At 38.8% G+C, this 26584-nt stretch overlaps 1 protein-coding gene across 12 annotated transcripts in view; it reads left to right on the top strand.

Annotated features, from left to right (window-relative positions):
* LOC122562672 (lysine-specific demethylase 2B) overlaps positions 1–26584 on the top strand; it is a 218332-nt gene that overhangs the window by 14153 nt on the left and 177595 nt on the right. For 5 of the 12 annotated variants that reach the window (XM_043715718.1, XM_043715717.1, XM_043715725.1 and 2 more), the window contains exons 2-4: positions 12072–12210; positions 13025–13103; positions 15095–15141. The exons of 1 other annotated variant lie outside the window; for it this stretch is intronic. In XM_043715718.1, coding sequence (XP_043571653.1) covers positions 12072–12210; positions 13025–13103; positions 15095–15141 — 265 coding nt within the window. Of the gene's footprint in view, positions 1–8685; positions 8802–9850; positions 10254–10290; positions 10551–12071; positions 12211–13024; positions 13104–14822; positions 14941–15094; positions 15142–26584 lie in introns of those variants that run through there. 6 more of the 12 variants (XM_043715721.1, XM_043715719.1, XM_043715720.1 and 3 more) reach the window with 5 other exon arrangements.

The raw sequence follows: 26584 nt of genomic DNA, 5'->3' as shown, positions 1-26584 counted from the left end.
GAGGTGGACTGGGATCCCAAGTCAAAGAATGTTTGAAAAGACTGTGAGGTGTACACACTGCTCCCAGGGGGCAGTGACCATGATATGATAAAATTCACCCTGCAGTTTGAGAGGGAGAAGATGGAATCAAATGTAACGGTATTACAGTTGAGTAAAAGTAACTACCAAGACATGAGGGAGGAGCTGGCCAGAGCTGATTGGAAGAAAAGCCTAGCAGGGAGGATGATGGAGCAACAATGACAGGGGTTTCGGGGGGCAATTCAGGAGGCATAGTAGAAATTCATCCCAAGGAAGAAGAAACATACTACGGGTAGGATGAGGCAACCAGGGTTAACATGTGAAGTTAGGGACAGCACAAAACAAGAGAAAAATCATACAACGTGGTGAAGATTATTGGGAAGCCAGAGGATCAAAAATGCTTAAAAAACCAACAGAGGATACTTTTTAAAAAAGCAGTGAGAGAGAAGATGAAACAGGTGAGTAAGCTCCCTAGTAATATAAAAGAAGAATGCAGGAGTTCTTTTTAGATACCTAAAAGGTAAGAGAGAGGTGAGTAGACATTGGATGGCTGGAAAATGAAGCTGGTGAAGTAATAATGAGGAAAAAATGGCAAAGGAACTAAATAAGTACTTTGCATCATTATTCAAAGTAGAAGACATCAGTAGCGTACCAGAAATCCAAGAGAATCAGGGAAGAGGTGAATGCAGTGACGATCACTAAGGAGAAGGTGTTGAGGAAGTTGAAAGGTCTGAAGGTGAATACATTACCCAACCAGATGGACTACACCTGAGTTCTGAAGGAGATAGCTGAGGAGGTGGTAGATTCAGGGAGGGTCCCAAAGTACTGGAAAATATCTAATGTCATCCTTGTTTAAGAAGGAAGGGAGGCAGAAAATCAGAGACTATAGGCCATTCTTGGTAAGATTTTAGAGTCCATTAAGGACAAGATTGCAGAGTACTTGGAAGTGCAAAGTTTGGCATGGCTTTATCGAGGGGAGGTCATGCCAGATAAATCTGTTAGAATTCTTTGAGGAGGTAATGAGTGAGTTAGACCAAGGAGAGCCAGTGGACATGATCTGTTTGGAATTCCAGAAGATCTTTGACAAGGTGCTGCACAGATGGCTGCTAAATAAGACCCCATGGTGTTAGGGGTAAGGTAGAGGCATTGTTAGGGGCATTGATAGAGAATTTCTCATGGAGTTCTGCATGGGTCTGTGTTCAGTCCACAGCTACTCACGTTATATGTTAACAATTTGGACAAAGGAACTGAAGGCATTGTTGTTAACTTTGCAGGTGACACAAAAATAAGTAGAGCGACAGGTAGTGTTGAAGAAGCAGGGAGACTGCAGAAGGACTTGGACAGGCTAGGAGAGTGAGCAAAGAAATAGAAGGTAGAATATAATGTGGAAAGTGTGAGGTTATGCACTTTGGTATGAGGAATAGAGGTGTAGACTATTTTCTAAATGGGCAAAGGCTTTAGAAATTTGAAGCACAACGGGACTTGGGAGTTCTAGTTAAGGATTCTCTTAAGGTTAATATGCAGATTCAGTTAGCAGTTAGGAAGGCAGATATAATGTTAGCATTCGTTTCAAGAGGACCAGAATAAATACTATTGAGGCTATATAAGGCTCTAGTGAGACTGCATTTGGAATATTGAGAGCTGTTTTGGGCCCTGTTTCTAAGGAAGGAAGTGCTGGCCTTGGAGGGAACCCAGAGAAAGTTTCCAAGTATGATCCTGGAGCTGAAGGGTTATCATATGAGGAGCGTTTGAGAACTCTGCGTTTGTATTCAATGGAGTTTAGAAGAGTGAAACTGAGAGCCTGGATATTTTCACTAGTAGGAAAGACTGGTCGAAGGTAGATAGGATAGTAAAGAAGGCGTTTAATATGCTTTCCTTTATTGGTCAGCATATTGAGTACAGGAGTTGGGAGGTCATGTTGTGGCTGTACAGGAGTTGGGTTAGGTCAGTTTTGGTATATTGTGTGCAATTCTTGTTTTCCTCCTATTGGAAGGATGTTATGAAACTTGACAGTTCAGAAAAGATATACAAGGACATAGCTCCAATCCTGGCAATAAGGAGAGACTGAGTAGGTTGGGGCTGTTTTCCCTGGAGCATTGGAGACTAAGGGGGTGATCTAAGAGATTTATAAAATCATGAGGGGCATGGATAGGGTAAATAGACAAGGTCTTTGCCTGAGTTGGAGGAGTTCAGAACGAGAGGGCATAGGTTTAGGGTGAGAGGGGAAAGATATAAAAAGGGGTATATATAACTTCTGGGCTTTTGTACTGTACCTCTATTAATAAAGCCAAGAATCCTGTGTATTCTTTTAATCACCTTGCAAAATTGACTTGAAAAGTACTACTACATTCAAGGCTTTTTATTTTCTTTTATATTAAATTTGTATTAGAGATCTCCTTGGGGAAATGGTCGTGCCCAGTGTGATTCACAAGACTTAAATATGGCATCAGTAATTCTGAGAAATGTTATTTGGTTGAAGATGTGTTTCTAAGGTTTTATCTGTTGATCATTTTATCTCCACCCGCATAAAAGTCTGTTATAGTAAGGCACACTCAAATTATGCATCGGACAATATACCCTTGAAAGAGCCTGCTTGTGCAAAATTTACTTCCTTTGATCATAGTTATCTTATGGATGTAGGTTTACCCACTGAGCTGGAAGGTTTGTTTTCAGATGTTTCGTCACCATACTAGTAATATCATCAGTGAGCCTCTGGATATGTTACCTAGTAGGGTGACGAAATGTCTGAAAATGAACCTTCCAGCTCAGCAAGCAAACCTACATGCAGAACCTCAACCTGAGCTACAAATCTTCTCAAAACTCGCTATTGTCACCTTATTGCATCCAGAAAAGATTGTTTATTTAAACTGTATGGTATTAAGTGGGAGGAAATTGGCTTCACTATCACTGTTCACACAAACAGTTTGTGTATGCATTTGAATTTGGAGATTGAGCTACCTTACAAAATGTGTTTTACGATTTTTTTGATTATTTTAATGCAAACCTATCATACAAAAGATGGAATTAGTTAGGAAGTTAGAGATATCTTGAATCATACTCAATGCAACTTGGTCTCTGATATGACATTTGAACCTGGAAGCTTGTTTGTTATTGAAGGATAGGTGTTCTTCTGATTAATACTTCTAATGGTATTCTGCTTAAGGGCAAAAAGAGATACTACTTGTGAATCATGTACATTATTGAATATTAAAGGTTGCAGAAGTAGTTGATGGGGGCTGGTAGTAGGCAGGTGGATTGATTAACTAGATTGGCTAAAAGAGTGATTGGTTGTTCGGACTTAAACTCTGGAGTGAGCTAAAGTTCTTATGGTGCAGTGGTAGTGTTTCTGTGTGTGGGCCAGGAGACCCACGTTCATGTCCCACCTGCTCCAGAGATGTGTAATAACATTTCTGAACATGTTGATTAGAAAATATATTTAATACACTAAACTTTCATGTAGGGCTGGAGATGGAAAGGACTTTCTTGTCCAGTCTGTGATGGGAAATAAGTGATGTTGAAGAAAAATGATACTTTATGGATGAAGGCAAGTGGTTTTGTATGCTGTAAGGTTAAATGAAGATTCTGTAAACACACAGAGAAATTAATTGCACATTCAAAGACTGACCTTGGAAGATGGTTGTTTTTAATCAGGTCTGTTTTCTGGGGTTCATCTGAATTAGCGAAAAGTTTAAAAAGTTGATGTTAACCCCATGGCTAGAGATGAATAGAAGGATACCATGGCAGGTTAAGATGGTCATGAATTTAAGAATGAAAAACAGTACAGCACAGGAAGTTCTTGGTTCAAATTTCATTTATTCTAGGCCATTTTGGAAGGACTGTAAATATGTGGAAGAAAGACAGAACCTGTATAAAGTAGATTAGCTCTTTTTTTCAAAGACTTTTAAAGAATAGTATTGATATCATTTCTGAAGGAAGTCTGTGTATCATTGGGTTGAGTCACTGAATATTTAGCCCAAGTGAGTAGAAAAAAATTTAGTACATATATAGTAGCTGCAGGCCTGACCTCCTAACTCAAAACTGAATGCCTTGCTCAGAGCCAAAATGACTGGAGGAATGAGATGGAATTAAAATGATTAAGTTATCAAGATATATTCTTCAGAACCTTTTCACAGTTGGTTTGAGATTTACGAGACATTGATTTCTACAAATACATTGCATTGCTCTGCTTTCTATTATAACATTTTCACTAATCTTTATGACTGAATGGACTTTACTTATTAATACATTTGCTAATCTTTTGTTCTAAATGGTCTTTACATTCTTACAGTTGGATACATGAAAGTAACTTTCCTGGTACTATTAGTGTCTTGAAAGCTGATGACCAGGAAGTGCTAATTATTGCCTTCCCCTGATTCACTGCAATAACATGCCATATTTCCCATTCTTTGTCATCTGTTAGTGAAGCAAAGATTGGAAAATTGGATAGGTGAAATACAATTTTAAGTGACTAACTTTTTTATTAAAATAAATAATTTTTTCTTTGCTTCCATAAAAATAAAACTGTTTCTACGTGAATATAAATTATCCTATCTCACATAGTTCAATCCAACAATGTCCCCTTACTGATACGTCTGTGTTAGTTCATGGCTTTCATAACTGAAAATTTTCCAAAAAGTGAATGCATTAGTGCTTTAAGATATGATTCAGTATTTTGACCTTTGAAATGGGCAGTGGAGGTAAAGTTAGTTTTGTAATTAATGCTATTCTACGAGAACATTTATTGTCATAAGATTAAGATAAATTCATGAAATACAAGTTATGAAATTGAAATACACCATTTAAGTGTCGATAATAAACACCACATGGAAATAGCACAGTCCAAAGACATGTGCAGGTTGAGTGGATTGGCTATGCTCAAATGCCCATAGTGTCCTGCGATATGCAGGCTAGGTGGATTAGCCCTGAAAGATGCAGGTTAATGGAATAGGGTAGGGGGTGGGTCTGGGTGGGATGATCCTCGGAGAATCAGTGTGGACTCGAAGGACTGAATGGCCTGTTTCCACACTCTTAGGATTCTATGACAGCAAAAGCAGTCAATATACTCTTGAGTGGAACCTTTGATCATCACTAGGAATGACTTGATAGAATTACTGTTGACTTAAACTGGCCAAGTCTTGAAGCACATCTACCAGACTGCATCTGTTGGTGAGGGAGTCAATATAAAGAAAAGCCCTACTGAAGCTCACCCTCACCAACGTTCCTGCTGCACAGTTATTTATGCATGAAAGTATTAGTAAAAGGAACAACCTCAAAATATTTATGGAAATAAAATACCAATTGCTGTTTACAGTTACTGCACACCAAGGGGATTTTCCATTATTTTGATGTACCATTGTGCAATATGGGATTCAGAACAGATCCTGCAGCTTAGGAATGGGTATCTAAGGACTAACAGTAGGAACCAAATTGTAAAAGAGCAAAGCAGAAGCTGCATCAAGTGTACCTAACAATGAGGTACCAATCTGCTGAAACCAGAAGTAGATGCGTGTTTAACTGCAGAAGAAGCATACTGCAGACAAAGTTAAATGATGCCACAGCCAGCTAATCAGACCAAAGATCTGAATTCCCGCTACATCCAGTTGTGATGCACAACTAAAACAAGGAGGTTTCATGAACATACCCAAGTTCAGTGATGGCAGAGCTCAGCACCCAAATACAAAAGATATGACTGAAGCATTCACAATCATCTGGATGCTTCTTTTCAGTCTCCTCCTTCATCAAGGATAACATTCTTCAACTATGATGTGGAAGAGCCGGTGTTGGATTGGGGTGGACAAAGTTTAAAAATCACCCAACACCAGGTGCTTTGTGAGTGCTTCCAAATAAATCTGTTGGACTATAACCTAGTATTGTGTGATTTTTAATATTCTTCAACTAATTTGACTCACTCCATGTGATATGAAAAACACAATGCACAAAGTGCAGGAAAGGATATGAGCACTGACTATGTCCAGCTAAAACAGTGAAGATGTGATCCAGAACTAGCAATACCGATTGCAAAACTGTTCTAGTACAGTTCAATAATAGCACTTATTCGATGATGTGGAAAATTACCCAGTTGTGTTCTTGTCCACAAAAATCAAGAAAATCCAATTGACCAATGGTTGCTTCTTTGGTCTACTTGCAATCATGAGCAAATTATGGATGTTGTCCATGACAGTATCTTGCAGAACTTCCCCTATTGTTCCAGACAGGAGGGAGAGGTGAATTCTGTTATTTCATTTTCCTCCCAATCTATCCATAAGTAAGAGTTTTATATAAAAAAAAATCTTAAATTGGGTCATTTGTGTTCACCCTGAGAAACCCTCTGTGAAGTCCTATTTTAAAATGACCTGCAGCAAACTGTTTAGGATTAAGCCAAAAGTATAATTTTTCATGCATTCAAATTTGGGGATAATTCTTGGAGTGTATGATCACAAGCACACATACAAGGAAGAGAAGAAAGGAAAATGTGTACGATTAAGAATAGTTTAAATCATTTCACATGATTTTTGATGGTGTCCAGAGGTCAGTGTCCAATGAAAGCTCCTTTCCATAGGCATTCATACTCTGATGGGTACAGTTGGCGGAAGTTACATAATTCCTTTTAAAATAGGCCTCTTGTGAAACAGAGGCAATGTTCCAACCTCTGGGCCTGGAAGCCTGGGTTCTAGTCACACCTGCTTCAGAGATGTGTAATCTCTGAACAGATTGATTAAAAAAAACATCTAATTCCTTTTAAAGTTGATGAAGGCACAATGACTTGAGATTGGTGCTCACTTTTCCAGCAGGTACAAAATCTCTTCTGGAACAAAATTTCAGTTGGGAAGTTGGGTGACAGATAGGCTTAACTGAGCTGAGAATTAGGCTGTGGTGTCACCAGTGAGATTCTGAGCAGACTTGATGTTACTAACAAACTTCTTGTCAAACTAAAGCAAGGCAGTCCAGAAGTTGAAATTAATCCAAAGATGTGCACATCAGGTGAATTGGCCTTGACAAATTGCCCATAATGTTAGGTGCATTAGTTAGGGGGTAGCGGAATGGGTCTTGGTGGGTCACTCTTCAGAGGTTTGGTGTGGACTTGTTGGGCCGAAGGGCCTATTTCCAGGGAATCTAATCTAAAAAAAAATTTTCTTTCGGAGACTAGGATTTTATCATGTGACAGGGTTCCTTAATGAAGTAAGTAATAAAGTAGTACATATATAACTACTGCTTTCTGTCTCGAGCTTGGACCATTTTTCATTTTTATGAGATCAGTGGTGAACTGTTAGTGTTATTTCAGGCATAAGAGCTTCAATAGCTCTGCTTTGTTCTGAACTCGCTGGGGGAGATATCACATGTACTGATCTTTGTGATTCACACGATACAAGGGTGTGATGATGCTGTGGCTTTAAGAGGTATGTTTGGTTCTGGTTTCTTTTAGAGTGAGATTGGGGGACAGGTGATGAGTAGTCTGTGAGGAGAAGGTAAACAACTTGTGAGGCCTTGGGTTTTTCTTTTAAAACGTTAGAACCATAGAAACAGCTTGAGTGGGTGTTGTCAAGCTCTCACAGAACAAGGACTTTAGGTTAGCTTTCAGCAGTTGCTCTTGGGGAATTGAAGAAGTGAAAACTATTTTTCCCTCTCTTGATTACAGCCAAAAAGTGGGGGGTTCTGTTCTTCGGCTGCTGGATTGGACGTGAGACAAATCTGTTTTTCTGAATATGCCTTTTGCCAAGGGTGTTTGAGATGTTACTATTTTAAACAGTTAATTAGTCATAGTTACTTTAAGATATTATTCTGTTCAGTTCTCTGACAGTTATTCGAAGTTCTTTTTTTCTTTTATTGTATTTTAGCAATTGTGTTTGAATAAATTGTTTTGCTTAATGTTGAGTAGTTTGACCAATCGAATTGCATGTGGAACACAGCATTTGACATTTACCTTTTAAAATAAGAAAATGTTGAGTCTACACTACCTTCTTAATATATTTTGAGGGGCTCTGCTCTACTCCATAACAGATTGGGGGCTCATCCGGGATCAAAACCTCTAATTTCATCTTGAGTTTCGGATTATTGGACTTAAAGGCAGCACGTGCTAAGTGTTAGCATGTTTTGTTTTGGGTGTTGAATTCAGTTGGTTGAACAAGGGTGTGCCTTGTGTCGTAATGGCTCTTTTAATGACTGAGAGGTTCCTGGAGGTGGAAGGAGTCACTTCAGGAGTTTCACAGAATATGAGCAAGGCAAAGCTTTTGGAATTGGCAGACCAGCTAGGGTTGGGGGTTGCCTTTGTCTATGCAAAAAGGGGAAGTAATTGCAGCAATAGCTCAACATTTACGATTGTTGGAAATGCCATTGGAATCTTTGGAAATTGGTAAAATTCAATGCAAATGAGGCAGCTTGAAATAGAGGCAAAAGAAAAGGAAAGAATAGCTCTGGCAAAACAAAAATAAAATGCATTTGAGACAAATCTGTTTCATTTCAACCAACAGCCCTGAAAAAGAAGCCCCAGCTTTTAGCTGTAATCAAGAGAGGGAAAAATAGCTTCCATTTCTTCGGGACCCTGACAGCAACTGCTGAAAGCTAACTAAAAGTCCTTGATCTGTGAGAATTTGACCACACCCACTCAGGCTGCTTCTATAGTTCCATATTTAAACCCAAGGCACTCACAAGTTGCTTGTCTTTTCATAGGCTGCTCAGCATCTGTCCCCCAAAAGAAACCAGGACAAAATACACCTCTTAAAGCTACAGCATACTCAGGGACGTGACATACCAGGAGGACGATGTCCACGATGAATGCTAGCCTGGTAATGACTGATTAGAACCCTTCCAGAAATTGTGGTCCGTTTGCTTCATGTGATTGCTGGTGGCCATGTCTTAGTCCAGGAAAAAAAAAATTAAATTTAAACAAAGTACAGCTTTTAAAACAATTTATGATCTATGTATCTTGGACATGACGCTTGCAAATAACATGCTTATTAATATTCAGTTTGGCTTCCACCTAAATGTCAGATTTCATTGGTTCTGATTTTGGCCTCAACTCCACGCTCTTGCTTCTTTTGGACATAGTGTGTGGGAGAAGTAAGACCTGCAGAACATTCACCATTTGCATTTTAGGTGTCCTTGAACCAAAAACTTAATTGGACCGGCCACATAAATATTGTGGCTACGTCAGCAGGTCAGAAGCTGAAAAACGTAATTCAACACCCGATTCCCCAAGACTTTCCAATACGTACATTGTCTAAGTTAGAATGTGCACTTGCTTGGAACAGCGAAGTTCTAACAAGTCTTAACTATGCAAGACAAAGCAGCCTGCTTGATTGACATACAGTACCACACTATGCCTGCAACATAAGTTATTTCCAAGATGAATTGCACCAACTCGCCAGTGTTTCCTCCACAACACCTCCCAAACGCATGACTATTCTAGAAAAACAAACGAGCAAGCAAACACTTGTGAACATTACTACGTAGAAGACCCTCTCCAAGGCACGCATCATCTTGACTTGGATATTGACATTCGTTCATTGTTGGGTTAATGTCGTGAGGGACTAACATGGGTGCAGCAGTTCACTAAAACAACTTGCTACTGTACCACTTATTTTAGGACAATTAGTGGTGGACAATAAATGCTGGTGCTACCTAAATTTCGTGATTTAAAAGTAAGTTTGAAGGCAGCAAACGAGCAATATTGAGTGAGCCTCTTGACAGTTAAGAATGTAAGAGCCTTATTGAATATATTAACGTTCGTAGAGAACAGCCATTTGACGAGGAGCTGTTCTATTGTGGAAAGATCAAAAATTTCGGATCCAATGCAACATTAATAGGTAACCAGGTACTGGAGTTAGTATTGACCTCAAACCGGCTATTAATCGATGGTGTTCAGTATTTCTCGCTGTCCTTCCTCGGGGAGTGCATTTGTGAAAGATCGTGCGACACGGCATTGACTATCAGCTCGGGTGGATACAGGACTTACGGAGGAAAAGGGCTCTTCCGGATGGGCAGTGGAAGCCCTGGCACCCTGCTGCTGTTTTGTGGACGAGAGGGCCCGTTCCGGAGTCGGAGGGTTGCCTGTCCAACATTATGATTGCAGGGAAGTGGTGCAAGCGGCGCTGTGCGTGCGTGGCGTGCGGCTCTGCATCGCAACAATCCGTCGCTGCAAAACTGCGGGGAACACGCATTCCCTCACCCCCCCCATCCATCCAATCTACAATTAAGTAGGGGGGGGGGGTAGTAGGTGCATTTTAATAACCTGCAAGGTGGGAAGAGCATTTAATTATTATTTTAATTTTTGCACATTTGGGGTGCACGGAAAGAAAAATTCCCGATTTTTTTAATTGGAAAGGGGCTAACGACGTGACGTAAGGTGTTTTCTGGCTTTTGGAAGTGTATGACGTCATATGCAATAGAGTCCTATAGAAAAATGGTGTCTTTTTACACGGGCTGTAGAGTGACTGAAAGTTATTTGGATTCACAAAATCCTGGGTGATGCATTGGTGATTTAGAGTAATGCTATCTCAAAAATGGATGTAGAGAAAGATTCTGGACGAAGATTGGTCTGTAGTTTTTTGTAACGTAACGAGTTTTTATGCCATATTAAAAAGACAGGATTTATGCAGCTACTAGTGATATGGAGGGGAGCAGTCACCGTGTGACTGGAGCTGAAATGGCCTCGTTTGTTTTTATTTTGGGCTGTGAAAGGCTAGTGACTTCCTGTTTTAAGTCTGAAGATGAGTGAAAATGGGAGGGGGGGTGTGTGCTGTGGGGGCTTTTATTTTTAAAATGCGTTTTGTTTTCAATTTCTCTCGTTTATTATTTTTATTTTGTCCAATGGTCACGGGTTTCCCCCTCCCGCCCCAAGCTGTGGGGGAAGTGGCTGGAGTGAGTGGGTCTGGTGTGTTTACAGTGTTGCGGGAGGAAGCGCTGCTTCCCGCTGGCCGCCTTCCATCCTACAACCCAGGCTCGACGGCCTAGTTTCTCCCCCCCTCCCCGCCCACCCCTCAAGCTTTTTCATCCATTCATCCCCCCCGCCCCCGAATCTCCTGCCCTCACCTTTTCTCTCTTTTTTTTGGAACGGGAAAAATACGACAGGCTAGAAAGCCCAAAATCGAAGATCTGTGTTTGTGCTTTTCAAACTCGGTCTCGTATTCGCTTGAATCGGACGCCTAGCGACGAGAGGTCTGGCACGAAACAAAATGTTGTCCCTGTTTACAAAACCTTTGCGCTTTTTTAAAAAAGTTTTTTTTTCCCCTTCGAAATGAGGAACCTGAAACTTCCACTTCGCCATTTGATTTCTATTCTTGCATGATAGCTCACCCACCCTTATTTGCACATGTAATAGTATTAAAATAATTCAGTATTATTCAAATTTTAACGTTGCTGTGTGCAAAGTTCGCCTCGAGTTTGCCTGGACCGGGCTCCCCACTTAGTCGAAGATGGTCAAATCATTAGTGTTTACAGAAGTATTGCAACAAATTCCCACATCATTTGCATCGAGGTTTCACGTTAAGATTTGGTCTCTTCTCGGACTTGAACAAATGTCCAATAATATAGCAGCAGGTCTGAAAAGTGCTGAATTCAGCGGGAGCCTTATGCAAAATCATGCTTTAAAAACTGGACCACGTTATGAAATTGTTTCAACCATTGCAGTTTTTTGTGATCTTAGGAAAGAAAATGCACATAAACACGTTTAAATTGCAAATCTATGAAAGGACCGCGGTGGGATGGCTTTCATTAAAATACATGAGTCGTAAATTTCTTTAAATTGATCGATTTATCAGGTCGATTTATGATGTTAAAAAGATACTTCCAATTCATCATCCGAGTACTTAGTACAGTACTATTGTTTGTATATGAAGTACGTCCTGTTGCAACATTCAATGCGTGCGTCCCATATGCAAATATAAACTTTGGTCGTGTTGATACTGATCAAAATAAGTACACATTCATAAAGTTAAATTTAATACCTAGCCAGTACACAAATACGATGTTTCATTATGAAATCTATTTTTTGAAATGGCTGCGGATTCAACACTGGTGTAGCGTTACATATAGGTCTGGTTCTGTTCTGTTTATAGCGCACATTTTGTAGAAGGCGGTATGACAATGAGGACCTCTCAGACGATGACATAGCCAGCATGAGGACTTTTGATGTGGAGGAAAAGCTTAGTATTGCCTCATACAATTCAAGTTACGTGCACTTTATGAAAGGAAAAGGTAAGAATTGGAAGAGAGGTGTGTTTTTAAATGTACAGTAAATCCACGTCAAGACTGCGACTGCAGCAGCAGTACTGCAGCTTGCCTGGTCAGTGGGTTCTGTTTGAGTCTCGAATTTCCCGCCGTGAAGGCAGGCTATGACTTCAGAGCTTGACGACTATCGTCATTATCTCACAATCCAAGTCATTTTTTTTGTAACATTTGCTGTGCAATCAATTTCGAAACGAGATGACGTCTGAAACACAGGAAAATAATTCGAAACATTTTACTAAAAAATACAACGGTATGAGAAAGGATAATCGTAATATTATGTATGTGTCTGTGTGGATTGTAAATTTTCCTTAATCTATCCACAAAATAAAATAACTATATATAGACTTGCTGATATCGTTTATTTTTTAAAAAATAATTTGCATGTTGTTGATATCTGAACCGTCTGTATTTGCAGCAATTGGTCCAACAGGGATTTGGCCAGCGTTACATGAGGATGCGTGGGGGTGGAGGGCGGGAGAACGAATCAAAGCCACTGCCAATTTTTTTTATAAAACATGAGGCCGTTAATACAGGTTCAATGGAGAGGCATTGTTAAGTAGCGGCTACATTATTGGTTCTGCGGATTCACATGGAAGAGCTACGTTGATTTTTTAACTCAGGTTGTTCTGTAAAGGCGCAAATTTAGAATCCTGGGCAAATCCCTGTTCGATCCACCACGATGCCAGCGGTTGCAAATTTTTTTCGGATTAACTATACTTATTGTTGGGTTGACTTTTCTCGCTTCTCTGCTAAAGTTAAGTTTTGCTGTATGTTGCAACAGATTTTACCCTTGAATATGTGCAGAGAGAGACTATCAAGGTCCCCATTATCTTCAGGGACAAAGATGGTCTAGGAATCAAGTAAGTTTTCTATTAGATACGTTTAGATTTCATTTATTCAGTAATGTTCCTAGACACTGACAGCAAACGCCATCGATATGTCTGTGTTTGGTACATCAGTAACTCCGTTGACCTCATTCATCACCAGATACTGGTTAAAGCGACCTTAATCCAGTCTGAGTCTGAGACGTTAACAGAACTGTGATATTCTTTCTCAGCCTACATAATCTCCCTTCTTTATGCCCTGAATTCGACGTAGTTGCTGCTGAAATCCTAACACCGCAACAAGATCAAAGATATGACATAAGGCCCTTCAAAGTTAGGTTTTTATCATTCACACTCTGGTTTAAATAATTTGATGAATTTCTAGATTAGGCCACATTTCCTCCAGCAAGCGTGCCACATTAGAGCAATAAAGTAACCATAACGGCGTTATTGCCGTCAAGGTAGACAATTTGAATCTCCAGTGGCGTATCCTTCCGAGTTACACGCTTTCAGTCCACACAGATAGATAGTCTCATTAACTCTTTTCCCGACCAGGCACATGGAAGAATGCCAAGGGAGATTTAAATACGGGAACTTCTTCACGCCTGTCTATTTTCACCGGAGCCAGCAATCCTAAAAGTTTCACTACGTCTCAGCACTGGAGAAAACTGCATCGGGTACACAACACCCTCACACGGATACACGAGTGTGGTATTTCCCTAATAAAATCAGATTCAGGAGAGGAAAACAGATAACTCCGTGCGTTTTCTCACTGGCATCTTCGGATGTGTCAAAACTAAATCATGATCCCAGCAGCCTCAATATCCATGTGATTTATCTAATCGAGGCCTGGCGGGGATGGGAGCGACCACAATTTGACTTAAAACTGAATGAGTAAGCTGGAACGGGCTCTGGCATCCTCTGTCGCAGAAGTTACGGTGCAGATCACCAGTGAGGGGGGCGGGTGCTATGTGGACTTTAACAAATACTTCTAATCTAGACTGCCGTGGCTCCAGTGATCCTAAATTTGATTTGGGAAAGGATCGTGTCATAGGCAGTCTACTATCGAAGCGCGCCACTAGGATAGTTCGTCTCCCTGACGTGAAAAACCTTGGAACACCCAAGGGGGCCTGAGGTGACACATTCAATATAGACATTAATTGATGCAGCAAAAAGTTAGTTATTAACATTACATCCCAGCTACCGAAGGAATTTTTTTTGTTGTGAATAGTAACAGGTAGGGATGATCGCTGGCTCACTTATTAAGAAGCACGTTGATCTGGCACTGAGCTCTGCATTCTAAAGGTGTACCTTTTTATATAAAAGGAACTCCCAAATAAATAGTCCCTTTTCTAAGGATGGCGATAAATATTACATGGACGTGTTGTTTGATTTCGGACATTTATTTTGAGGATGTAAATGTTGACAAGAACGATTTGCAGAATACTTTGACACCAATTTTCTTGATCCATAAAATGGCCCGAATAAAGTGGAACCTGTTTCTGTCACGGACACCCTGTTTAATATACTGTAAATTTTAGTGTTTTAGCATATAGCAGAAGATCGTATTTCATTACGCACACCCGTCGCCTTATAATGAAAGTCAAATATGTAAGGAATAAGATTTGTTCTTTTCATGCTGAATTCACATATCCATGTTAACACAGCAGTTATAGGTCAGTGATTGTATGTCGGTAGCTGGGATGACACACGGTGTCAAATCCTCAGATCGATTAAGCAGCCTTTGGATTCCTGGAGCCCAGAGTTCAATCTTGGGTTCGAGTTGGAAACGTCCGATTAGTCAAAGCCAGCGCCCAACCGAGCAATGTGAAGTTATCAATAAGTGCTGAAAATACAACCTCCATCGTGTTAGGTAAACAAAGCAAATAGCTATGCCTTTAACAGTAATGACGAAGGTTTGGGACTAGCCTTTTGTTTTCCCACGTTTAACCATGTTTCAGAACGTTTTTTTTGTATAACCCCGAGATTGAGACTAAACATTCTAACTTCTTGTCTTCTAACCACAGAACACCAGATAGCGATTTCAGTGTCAGAGATGTAAAACTATTTGTTGGTAAGTGAACTTTGCAATGTACAAAGTTGAATTATTTTGTTGCCTGAAGTATGATTCCTTTAAGTATATTACATTGAATGTAATTAGCCGTCGTAAGTGAAGGCCAATTATATCCTAAATGTTTCTAAATTCTACAAGTGTTTTCTGTGCAGGTACTGGAACGCAGGATTTTGATTAACTGACAAAGTCACTTTGAGTATTATGTATAAAGTAAGACAGTTAAAGAGGTTTATTCAGTTATAATTAGGGACATAGTTTTAAAATATTACCTCCACAACGCATATTAGTGGCTGAAGGATTAAATGCTGAATGTCCAGTCTGCAAAAGCATTTTTGAATGAGAGTTTTAGTAATTGTGAGAGTGCTTCAGTGGAAACATCTCCATCATTTTTATCTTGATCAGTCATATAACAAGTTTTGAAGTATTGTTCTGTTTTGTGCTTTCGTGTTGTTTATATACATAAATTTGAAGTTGCAAGTTAATATACAATTGTTACATTATTTTTTATGATTGTACAGGTTGGTTTTGAGTATGTTTTGGCATAATTAAAAGAACAGGTGTGGGCTATTCAGCCCCATAAGCCATTAGGTTAGATTGTGGCTGATTTATGCTTTAACTCCATTTGCCTGCTTTTTATTCCATATTCCTTGATAGCCTTGACTATTAATAATGGTCAACTCCTGTCTTAAGTTAAAATTGATCCTCTTTCCTGAGGTTTGGTGCACAAAACTGAGCACAGTATTGCAGGTGAGATTTAACTAAGGCTCGGTACAGTTGAAACATTACTTTCTCGCTTTTGTATTTCAACCCCCTGAGTTAAAACCCAACAATCCATTAACACTTGTGGATTTTTTTTTGTGTCTGTTCCCTGGCTTTTAGAAACTGGTAGCAAGATTCTAAGTCAGGTTCAGATTGAACTTAAGAATGAACTAAGGCCAAGGCATGTGACTGTTCTACCACTCAAGTTTAGCTATATATGGTACATCACTACAATACAGTATGGAGCTGGAGTTTGTAAAAATTGCAAGCATTCAATTTAGGGTTGGAGGGTTTGAGCCATAAGGAGAGACTGAATAATCTGGATCTATTTTCCCTGGTGCAAAAGAGGCTGAAGGGTGATCTCATAGAGGCTAATAAAATCATGAGGGGATTTTCTCTGGGGTGGGGAGTCCAGAACTAGAGGGCATAGGTTCAGGGTGAGAGGGGAAAGATTTAAAAGAGACCTAAGGGATAGTGCTTAAGCTGGCAGGGGAAGTGGTGAAGGTTGATACATTTACAACATCTAAAAGACATCTGGATGGGTATATGAATAACAAGGATGTAGGGGATATGGGCCAAGTGTTGGCAAATGGGACTAGATTAGGTTGGGATATCTGGTCAGCATAGACAAGTTGGACCGAAGGGTTTGATTCTGTGCTGTCCATCTCTATGACTAATTATATTGCCTGTGTGCTTCGTAAACTTATGGAAAACATTATTCATGTTCAAATGTTCAATAAAAACAGTAACTGGGAGAATTGTCTACATGTGCATGCAAACACATTATTGAGTTCTCATATAGGTCAGTGTGTGGTGGATGATCTCAAAACAGTAATGCAGTATTATTGCAACCTTAAAAAAGTACCATATTACAACATGTTTTAATCACTCAATGAATTTGCATATAATAAATAAAAAGATTATGAGCAAAGTGAAAACTGAATTAAAATCTTATAGGTATTGCACAAAGTATATAAAGCCATGCCACTGAATTAGCCTTTAAATGTTAATGTGTTTATGTATAATTGACTACTTTCTATCAATTTGGCTTGGTTTTGTTATAGATGTGTTTCACCAGTAAAGTAATATTCATATGCTGGAAGAAGTGGTGGATTTGAACATTTTCCAAATCATTTTAACGTTGTTCTTCTGGTGTTTTATTACCCCATGAATGTTAGATTTCTTTATCTTCATCTTCTTGAGTTTTCTGTTTGAAGGTAGCTCTGACCCACATTAACAATCAGAAGGTTATAAAATCAGAAGACATAGGAGCATGAGTAGGTCAGTCAGCCCTTTGAATCTGCTTTTCTGTTCAAAATGATCATAGTTGATGTGATTTGGCCTTCACTCCATTTTCCTGGCTGTCACCATAAAGCTTGATACCCGTGTAGAAAATATAGCTGTCTAACTTGGCCTTATATATTGCAGTCCCAATCAGCTTAACCTTTTCATAAGATGATTCCGTCATCCTGGAATCAGGTTAGCGGACTTACTCTGAACTATTTCAGATGCAAATATATCCCTCCTTAAGTAACAAGATCAGAACTGTACCCTGTGCTTTAGATGTGATCTCACCAATGCCCTGTACAATTATGGCAAGATGTTCCTATTTTTATACTCCATTCCTCTTTCAATAAAAGCCAACATTCCATTTGCCTACCTAATTATTTTCTGTACCTGGATGCTAACTTTACATTATTCGTGATTCCCTGTGCACTACAGCATTCTTCAGTTCTTCTCCATTGAAGTAACATTCTGCTTTTTTATTCCATCTTTCAAAGTGGACATCCTCATATTTTCCCACATTACACTACACTTCATTTGCAAAGTTTTCACACACTCATTTACCCTATCTATAGCTCTCTGGACAATTGGCACCTTCTTCATAATTTATGTATGTTAACCAATTTTTAAATAGTAACCAAATTAGTCAACAATAAACAAGGTCAGACCCTTGATTCAATTCATTAATGTATATCGTATGTTGTTGAGGGTTCAGCATCAATCCAGTGGCATTCTACTAAGTTTGTTCGAAAACGTTAAAATGACCATTTTTTCTGATGTTCTGATCCTTTATACATTGTACTGTATCACTCCTAACATCAAGACCTCTTGCCAAATGTAGTAACATTTGAAATGACACTTTTTTTTAATTGAATGCCTTTGAGAAATCCAAAACACTACATCTATTGATTTGCCTTCATCCATTCTGCTAGTTGCATCCTTAAAGATGTCTAATAAATTTGTCAAATGCTGATCCCTTTCAATAAAACCATGTTGATTCTGCTTAATTGTACATGGTTTTAAATATTAGGTATCTTGCCACCATCACTTTTTAACAAATGGATTCTTGCATTTTCCTAATATAAGATGTTAGCCTAAAGTATCCTGTTTTAAGTAGAGGTCTTCTATTCATACTTTTCCAATCTTTTGGGACCTTTTCCAGAATCTAGGGAATTTTGGTAGATTACACCAATACATCTTCTAACTTTGCAACAATTTCTTTTAAAACCCAGATTTTAGGGCATCAGGTCAAGAGACTTCTCTGTATTTAGTCACATGAATTTTCTCAGTACATTTTTTCTTGGATCATAATTATTTTAAGCTTATCCCTTATCTTTGCCTTGATTTTCTACTATTTTTGAAATGTTTTCATGTCTTCTGTCAATACAGAGACAAAACACTTGTTCAAAGTATTGGTAATTTTCTTGCTTCCTGTTAATAATTCCCTTGTCTCATCCTTAAGGGGCCAATGCTTATTTTAGCTACTCTAATCATCTTCCATAATATAAGTCTGTTCTTATATTTCTTTAGTTTCGGCTCATTGTCTAATTACTCCCTTTACGTTTTAAAAATTACCCTTTGCTGGTTTCTCAAAGAAAAATCCTAGTCTTCTGACCTACCATTATTCTTCAGACATTTATAGGCTTTTATTTTCAATTTTATATCATCCTAGCTGCATTAGTTATCTACAGATAACAATTGAATGCCTGTAGGCAGAGCTCTGTACATGAAAGTAAGACCTGTGCTCTAATTATCTAGCAGAGAATGATGTTGAATGATACCAAAGCAAAGTTATGTTGTTAAGATCTGCAACTTCTGATTTCAAGCAACCATAAATGTCAATCTTTGAAACTTCCAAGAATGGTGGTTGACATGTATGGTTAAGTAGAAAATGTGAACTGTTATTTTGATATGCGAGGAAAAAAGCCATTTTAAATTAACATGGTCCAGTTTATTGAACAAATTAATTGTGGAAAAATCAACTTTTTTTAACCACAGTTAAAATGTTCTAAAACCTGTTAGGTTCACAGAGTTCATAGAATTTTTTCTGAGTCACTTATGTTATAGCATCATTTTAAATATCCTCTCCTGTGGTTTTTGATATTAGAATCAGCCGTTCTGAATAAATTATCTTCTTCTCCATCCACTGGATTGGATTATCTGCGTTTTTTTTTGAAAATCATCTAATGATAGTTTGTGCCCAAAAAGCATTTAATGATCTGATGACCAAACTGCATAAAACACCAAATGGAGTGTTCTGTATATGTATCTACTGTTCATCAAGGGTTTCTCCATCAACCATATATCTATTCCACACTGCATGGGCATAATCCTTGAATGTCTTTTTGAGGCACGCATTCAAAGATCGAACTAGGGATCATTATATCTATTGTTATAACTGCAATACAGGATATTATTTATTTCTCGATCCCACTGTTTGTATGGGATTTGAGTATATCCCATACTGAAATTATGTGTTCTTTATGTAGACCACTTGGGCACCTATTCCACACATTATCAATCCATAACTCAAAGTTTGTGCGAAGATTTGTAGCTCGGGTGCTCGTTGCTGTGGTTCTGTTCGCCGAGCTGCAAGTTTTTGTTGCAAACGTTTCGTCCCCTGGCTAGGCGACATCATCAGTGCTTGGGAGCCTCCTGCGAAGCGCTTCTTTGATGTTTCCTCTGGTGTTTATAGTGGTCTGTCCCTGGCGCTTCCGGTTGTTAGTTTCAGCTGTCCGCTGTAGTGGTTGGTATATTGGGTCCACGTCGATGTGTTGTTGTTGGAGTTTGTGGATGAATGCCATGCCTCTAGGAATTCCCTGGCTGTTCTCTATCTGGCTTGCCCTATGATAGTGTACAAAATACCATGCAAGGACTGCACTAAACACTATATAGGACAAACAGGAAGACAGCTAACAATCCGCATACATGAACATCAACTAGCTACGAAACGACACGACCAGCTATCCTTAGTAGCCACACACGCAGACAACAAGCAACATGAGTTCGACTGGGACAACACTACTATCATAGGGCAAGCCAGACAGAGAACAGCCAGGGAATTCCTAGAGGCATGGCATTCATCCACAAACTCCATCAACAAACACATCGACCTGGACCCAATATACCAACCACTACAGCGGACAGCTGAAACTGACAACCGGAAGTGCCAGGGACAGACCACTATAAACACCGGAGGAAACATCAAAGAAGCGCTTCACAGGAGGCTCCCAAGCACTGATGATGTCGCCTAGCCAGGGGACGAAACATTTGCAACAAAAACTTCCAACTCGGTGAACAGAACCACAGCAATCCATAACTTTATCTGCATCCACCTGACCTTTATTATGCGCAAGTACAAAGACTCTGGTAGGGATCTTGACTTTTGGTGTGGTTTTATCTTTAAAATATACCATGGGCTTTCATTTTGTTTAGTCACCTATGCAGGTTTGTACCATTGAGAAGTATATCATGACCTGTTATCTTCACAATAACTATTTTAGAACCCTTCCACTTCACGGTTCAGTTGCTGGGCCTATTGAAATTCAGAGGCATTTTATCCATATTGCAGATGTGACATAATAGTAATCATGTTTTTCCTGCTGCCCAATGATGAATTGCTAGAAACTGGTCATTTTGGTAGTCTCTGATTGATCTCCAACTTCTGCTGCAGCAACATGACATTGTTTGTTTCTTAAAGTGGCTAAAGCTGTTGTCATGAAATGTTTGCTAAATTTGCAATTTGTTTTTTGGCCCACAAATGCATGTATCTGTGTTGGTTTCAATGTTATCAGAAATGCATTCTGATGATTTTCAAGGACCCATTCCATTATATGGACATGGTCTCTTTGGACTTCAGTAAGGCGTTCAACAAGGTTCCTCGTGGTAAACTGATTAGCAAGGTTAGATCTCATGGAATAAAGGTAGAACATTTGTTTACAGAACTGGCTCCAAGGTAGAAGACAGAGGGTGGTGGCGCAAGGTTGCTTTTCAGACTGGAGGCCCATGACCACAAGGGTCAGTGCTGGATCCACTGCTTTTTGTCATTTATATAAATTATTTGGATGTGAACATAGGAGGTATAGTTAGTACGTTTGCAGAAAACAGCAGACAGTGAAGAAGGTTGCCTCAGAGTATAACAGGGTCTTGATCAGATGGGCCAATGTTCCAATGGGCAGGGGAACGGCAGATGGAGTTTAATTTAGATAAATGTGAGGTGCTGCATTTTGAAAAGCAAATAAAGACAGGTCATTCCACTTAATGGTAAGATCCTGGGGAGTGTTGTTGAACAAAGAGATGTTGGACTACAGCTTCATAGTTACTTGCAAGTGGAGTCTCAGTTAGATAGGATAATGAAAAAGACAGTTAGTATGTTTTCCTTTATTGGTCAGAGCATTGAGTGTAGGAGTTGGGAGGTCATGTTGCGGCTGTACAGGACCATCGGTTAGACCACTTTTGGAACATTGTGTGCGATTCTGGTCTCCCTCCTATAGGAAGCATGTTGTGAAACTTGAAAGGGTTCAGAAAAGATTTACAAGGCTATTGCCAGGATTGGAGAGTTTGAGTATAGGGAGAGGCTGAATAGGCTGACGCTGTTTTTCCTGGACCATTGGAGGCTGAAGGGTGACCTTATCGAGGTTTATAAAATCAATGGGGGCATGGATAGGTTAAATTCTAGGTATATTCCTAGAAGATCTATTCCCTGGTTTTGGGGAGCCCAGAACTAGATGGCATAGATTTAGGATGAGAGGGGAAAGATTTAAAAGGGACCTGAGGGGAAAGATTTAAAAGGCACCTAAGGGGAAACTGTTTCAATCAAAGCTAGTGCACATTGCCAGAGGAAGTGGCGGAGGCTGGTACAATTACAATTTTTAAAAGGCATCTGGATGAGTATATGCATAGGAAGGGTTTAGAGGGATATGGGCCAAATGCTGGCAAATGAGACTAGATTAATTTAGGATATCTGATTGACATGGGAGAGTTGGACTAAAGAGTCTGTTTCCATACTGTACATCTCTATGACTATATGGTTCTCAAGATCAGGGTAGTGGCTGATTCCTGTTCTCAAGGCAAAATGGGTCTTGAGCACTATCTTCAGGGTGGATTCCTCCTCCTTCCATTCTCGCATCAACTTTTCATTAATACCAAATTCCTTCACTACTGCACATTCAGTTGATAAGTTATCAATTATTTTGACGTATAACTTGAAACCACCTTCATACTTCATACATTTTTTTGGAAAACACAGTTCTCTTTGGCATTTGCCCAGCAGGATTTGATTGTCTGAAAATCCCACATGTCTTCACAGTCTATATCATCTGCTTGACTCCTTCCAACTAGTTATAAGATTAGTATTGCACTGTCGTGGCTAAAAGGAACGGTTGACCTATATGCCAAGCATATACAAAAACATAACTTGTGAGGCTAGAAGATGCATTGTCTTAAACACTAGATCAGTTTATACACCATGATTTTTGATGGTATCTATTACATAGAATGACAGTCCAGTGAATATTAAAAGGAGAATGAATTAGTTCATTTTGAAACAAGATGTTCCTTGTGAGTGCGCTTAATTTTACTCTTAAGATCTCACCTTCCCTCATTTCAGAGCCCTTTTTTTGTTGGGTAATTTGATGAAGCAGTAGCCACTTTATGCCCAATTGGATCTTCAACTGTTTTAGAAACTCCTGTGGTCCATGTGAGAATTGTGTTGGGTAGGGAATTGCAGGATTTGATTGGCAAATTTCCATAAGTCAGGATTATGTGAGATTTTGATGTGATGTTGTTCCACAGTGTTACTACTCTTGTCCTCCTTGTGTAGAGGACATCGCATTAAAAGCAGGAGTTGACGTAAGTACAATTAATTTCTGTAGGTCGCATGTACTTCAGCCACAGTTGGTTAGCGCTTGAGGAACTAAATTGAGTTAAACAAAACGCCACCAGTACCTGGCTCCCACAAACCAAATTTTCTTTTCCCCAAACACTTCAACATTAAGAATTATTGAATTCCTTTTGTTTTTAGAGTAGGTACTAATAATTAAATCAAGCAGGATACTAATTTCAACCATTTCCAATCCTATTCGTAAGTAGCGAACATGAACAGTTTTAATCCTTGACACAATTGTAGAATCTGCAAATTACTACTTATAAACCGGTTTGTGATGGTTCCAAAGAATTTTGCCTTGTTTTTGGAGAGTAGGTTCTTGAGTCCCTGCTTCAATATATTCTGGTTTGGGATGGTATTTGCAAAAGAGATTTTCAAGATGGGCTGCTCACTTTGGGTGAGAGCCAATTTACATAATTCCTGCTTCTAATGTTTCTCAGTTTTCAGAGAAAAAAAACAAAGCCTATGTGTGTAATTGGAACATTTAGTGATTCAAAATGTAGGATTTATTCAATTTTTTGCTGGCTTCCAACTCCTAGAATTTCATTATAAATTCAAATGTTTTTCTGTTGTTTTGTTTTACAGCATCATTATTCTTCTGCATGTTGTGTTTGGTTTTTGTATGCCTTTTGCTGTTTTGTTTTGCAAAATTTTAGTTTGTGCATGAGACCATAAATTTTGAAAAGATTTAAAATGACATGAATCTAGAAGTAAAGGTTAAGCAATGTTAAACTGGGATTGTCAAGACTTGAGAATTGTAGGAGGAAGCAATGAGTGAAACATTTTTAAACTTGGTAACAGGATGATGTTTTACATAGTTCTAGCATTATTGTGAATTCATAGTCTTGTACTGCACACCAAGTTTGCTCTCAACACTGTAAGGACATATGGATGAGCAGTCTGTTGGATAATATATTTAAAGCTAGGGAGGCAGAAGAAAATAAAAATTTGAGGAATATTGACCATAATAGATATTCTGAAAAGTGAAATTATCAAATAACAATGAGAGATGACTAATTGATTTTAATTTCAATAAAACTTGCAGCTTAGATTCCCTTGGGATGACTGATTGTCACAGGAACCAATTAATAGCAGGTCAGATAATTAACTTCAGGTCACCTGGGGCAATGTGTTGAATAACATTGTCACTGGGTTTACATTCAGAGAGCAAGTGGAAAGTGTTTTGACAGAATTGAACCACTTTAGTGCTTTTTTTCATTTTATTAAAATTTCATGACAACAGGATTTCTAAATTTTTGGTTGAGCTGTTGGAAAGTCAGAGTTTTTAAAGCATGGAAAGGATCCATCATATCTATGTCAGTCATCAAACAACTATCTATTCTGATCCCATTTCCCAGACCTTGGCCCATAACCTTGTATGCAATGGCACTCCAAGTATTAGAAAAATGAAAAGTGTTTAGACTCTTATTTAGTGCGAATGACAGTTTTCTCAAATCACTTGTTGGTACATGTATGTCAGTGTGTTGTTGAAAAAGCAGCTGGGGAGAAATGGCCAATTCAGATGTGTTTGATCTTCTGGATTTTTGTTTTCCATAAACGATCTCCATAGTATAGTGTATTGTTGAGAAGAAAGGGTGGAGACCATTATAAATTATTTTAGACATTGATTATAAAAGAGCTGACTTAAGTCACACCACCATCTATTATTCATTTGCTGCAGGCAACAATTCTGACATTGCTAACTAAATTACAATGTAATTGGAGATAGTTTTATCATCACCAGAGTAACAGACAGCACCGACAATGCTTACAATTGCTGGAGATGCAAATGTAAATAACCATTGGGATCAGCACATTTTCTGACAGAACCATTAATGAAAGTTCGCTACAGGAAATGAAAATTTGTAAGTTTGCAGATGGATAGTTGTTTTGAGTTGCTGTGGAGCTCCCCTTGTAGTGTAAATGGAATGGAATCCACTGTGCTAGCATTCTTGATTTACTAAAGAGTTTGTTTTAACTTAATTCCTCGAGATTAGATAACACGTTGAAGAAATAGGAGCTGCCTTAAAGATGACGGCAGTTTACAGTTTGAAAATCATTAGCTGAATTTCTGTAGAGAAGGATTGGATAGTGATGTCTCTTTATAATAATAAATCAGAGCATATGTAATCTTTTTCTTTAAAAACTCCCATGACAGAAAGTAAATCTGGATTTTGTTAAAGCTGATCAGATGAGAATCCTTATTTTAATTTTCATTTTCACAAGGGCAGCAAAGAAATTTTTCTCAAAGCTGAATTCAAAGAGCAAAAGACAAAGCATGTTTTCCATTGTGATACAAAAATAGTAAACATGTAATAGCAATATGATGTAGTAATTATGGCATTGGACAGGTAACCTGGCGATAGTGAGTTTAAATTGCACCATTTGCGAAATTTAATACAGCGGAGAGTTCTGAATTTAATAAATTTGTGTGCCGGCATCAGAAAATAAATTGCCATGGTAAATGCCATGTTCTTATTTTTAAAGACCGCATCTGCCAATCACCAATCTGGTTTTTCATGTCTTCACTGTCACATTACATGCTGTGAGAGAGAGTCAGAGAGAGTATGCTAGCATTGTTCAAACACTGAGAATAAGTGAAATGCTGTAGCTAGTATTTGATACAACTGAATAGTATCCCATTTCTAATAGTTCATTTGCTGCTTTGGACAGTCTGATTAGCCCTGTTTTGGGGAGGGTGTTGAGGTCACCTGGCACTGTTTGATACACTATTGTAATTCTTGCATTTTGCTGCTTGTTCCAAAAAGCAGTAGTTAAATATAATTACAGTGCAGAAAAAAAGAAACACAGCAAAAGATAAAACTGGAATCCACCAGGACTGGGAATGAGGGCAGTGTCCGGGTCAGCTGGTCAGGGTGGAGACAGTTGGTGGACCTTTGGAAAATACAAACAGAAAACCGGCATGGGATGAAGAAAAATGATAAAGCAGTTGCAATAAGGAAAAGAGGACTGGAGGTACAGCTGGACACATTGACAAGGATGTGGGTACATTACAGAAGTGAAGCAAAGATAATTGCATCTTGTGAAAGATAGTGCATTGCGCAAGCCTGTCTGATCAAGTGCTTCCACCTCAAAAAACAATTGGGGAAAAGAAACACAAAATAATTATCCATTTGTTTTTCTAGATTTTTCTTCCTTATTTTGTTTTCTTGATTTCAGACTTTGCACTTTTGTAAATCTGCATCGTACTCTAGATAAATGCTTGATATTGTTTCCGTAGTTCAAATCATGGTATTGCATGCAACACTAACTGATGAGAAGGTTTTAGAAAGGGGTCATGACCTCTTGGTTTTTTTTATTTCTCATCTTGTAGCAAAAGTAGTGTGGTAATTTAAACAGATGCTCCTGGTGGGAAACTGATCTGTCAGACTTGTGTTGCCTATGTTACAATTATAGTAATTGTAACAAAGTCAGCCAGATGGACCTCAGAATATGAGTTCCATGATTGGGGCTGATAAATCTGTCCAATCAGGGAGCCCTGGCTGACAGATAAAA

Source organism: Chiloscyllium plagiosum, chromosome 25 (assembly GCF_004010195.1).
Source record: "Chiloscyllium plagiosum isolate BGI_BamShark_2017 chromosome 25, ASM401019v2, whole genome shotgun sequence".
Taxonomy (NCBI): Eukaryota; Metazoa; Chordata; class Chondrichthyes; order Orectolobiformes; family Hemiscylliidae; genus Chiloscyllium; species Chiloscyllium plagiosum.
The sequence above is the reverse complement of the archived record's forward strand: the minus strand, read 5'-3'. Positions and strand labels throughout refer to the sequence as shown.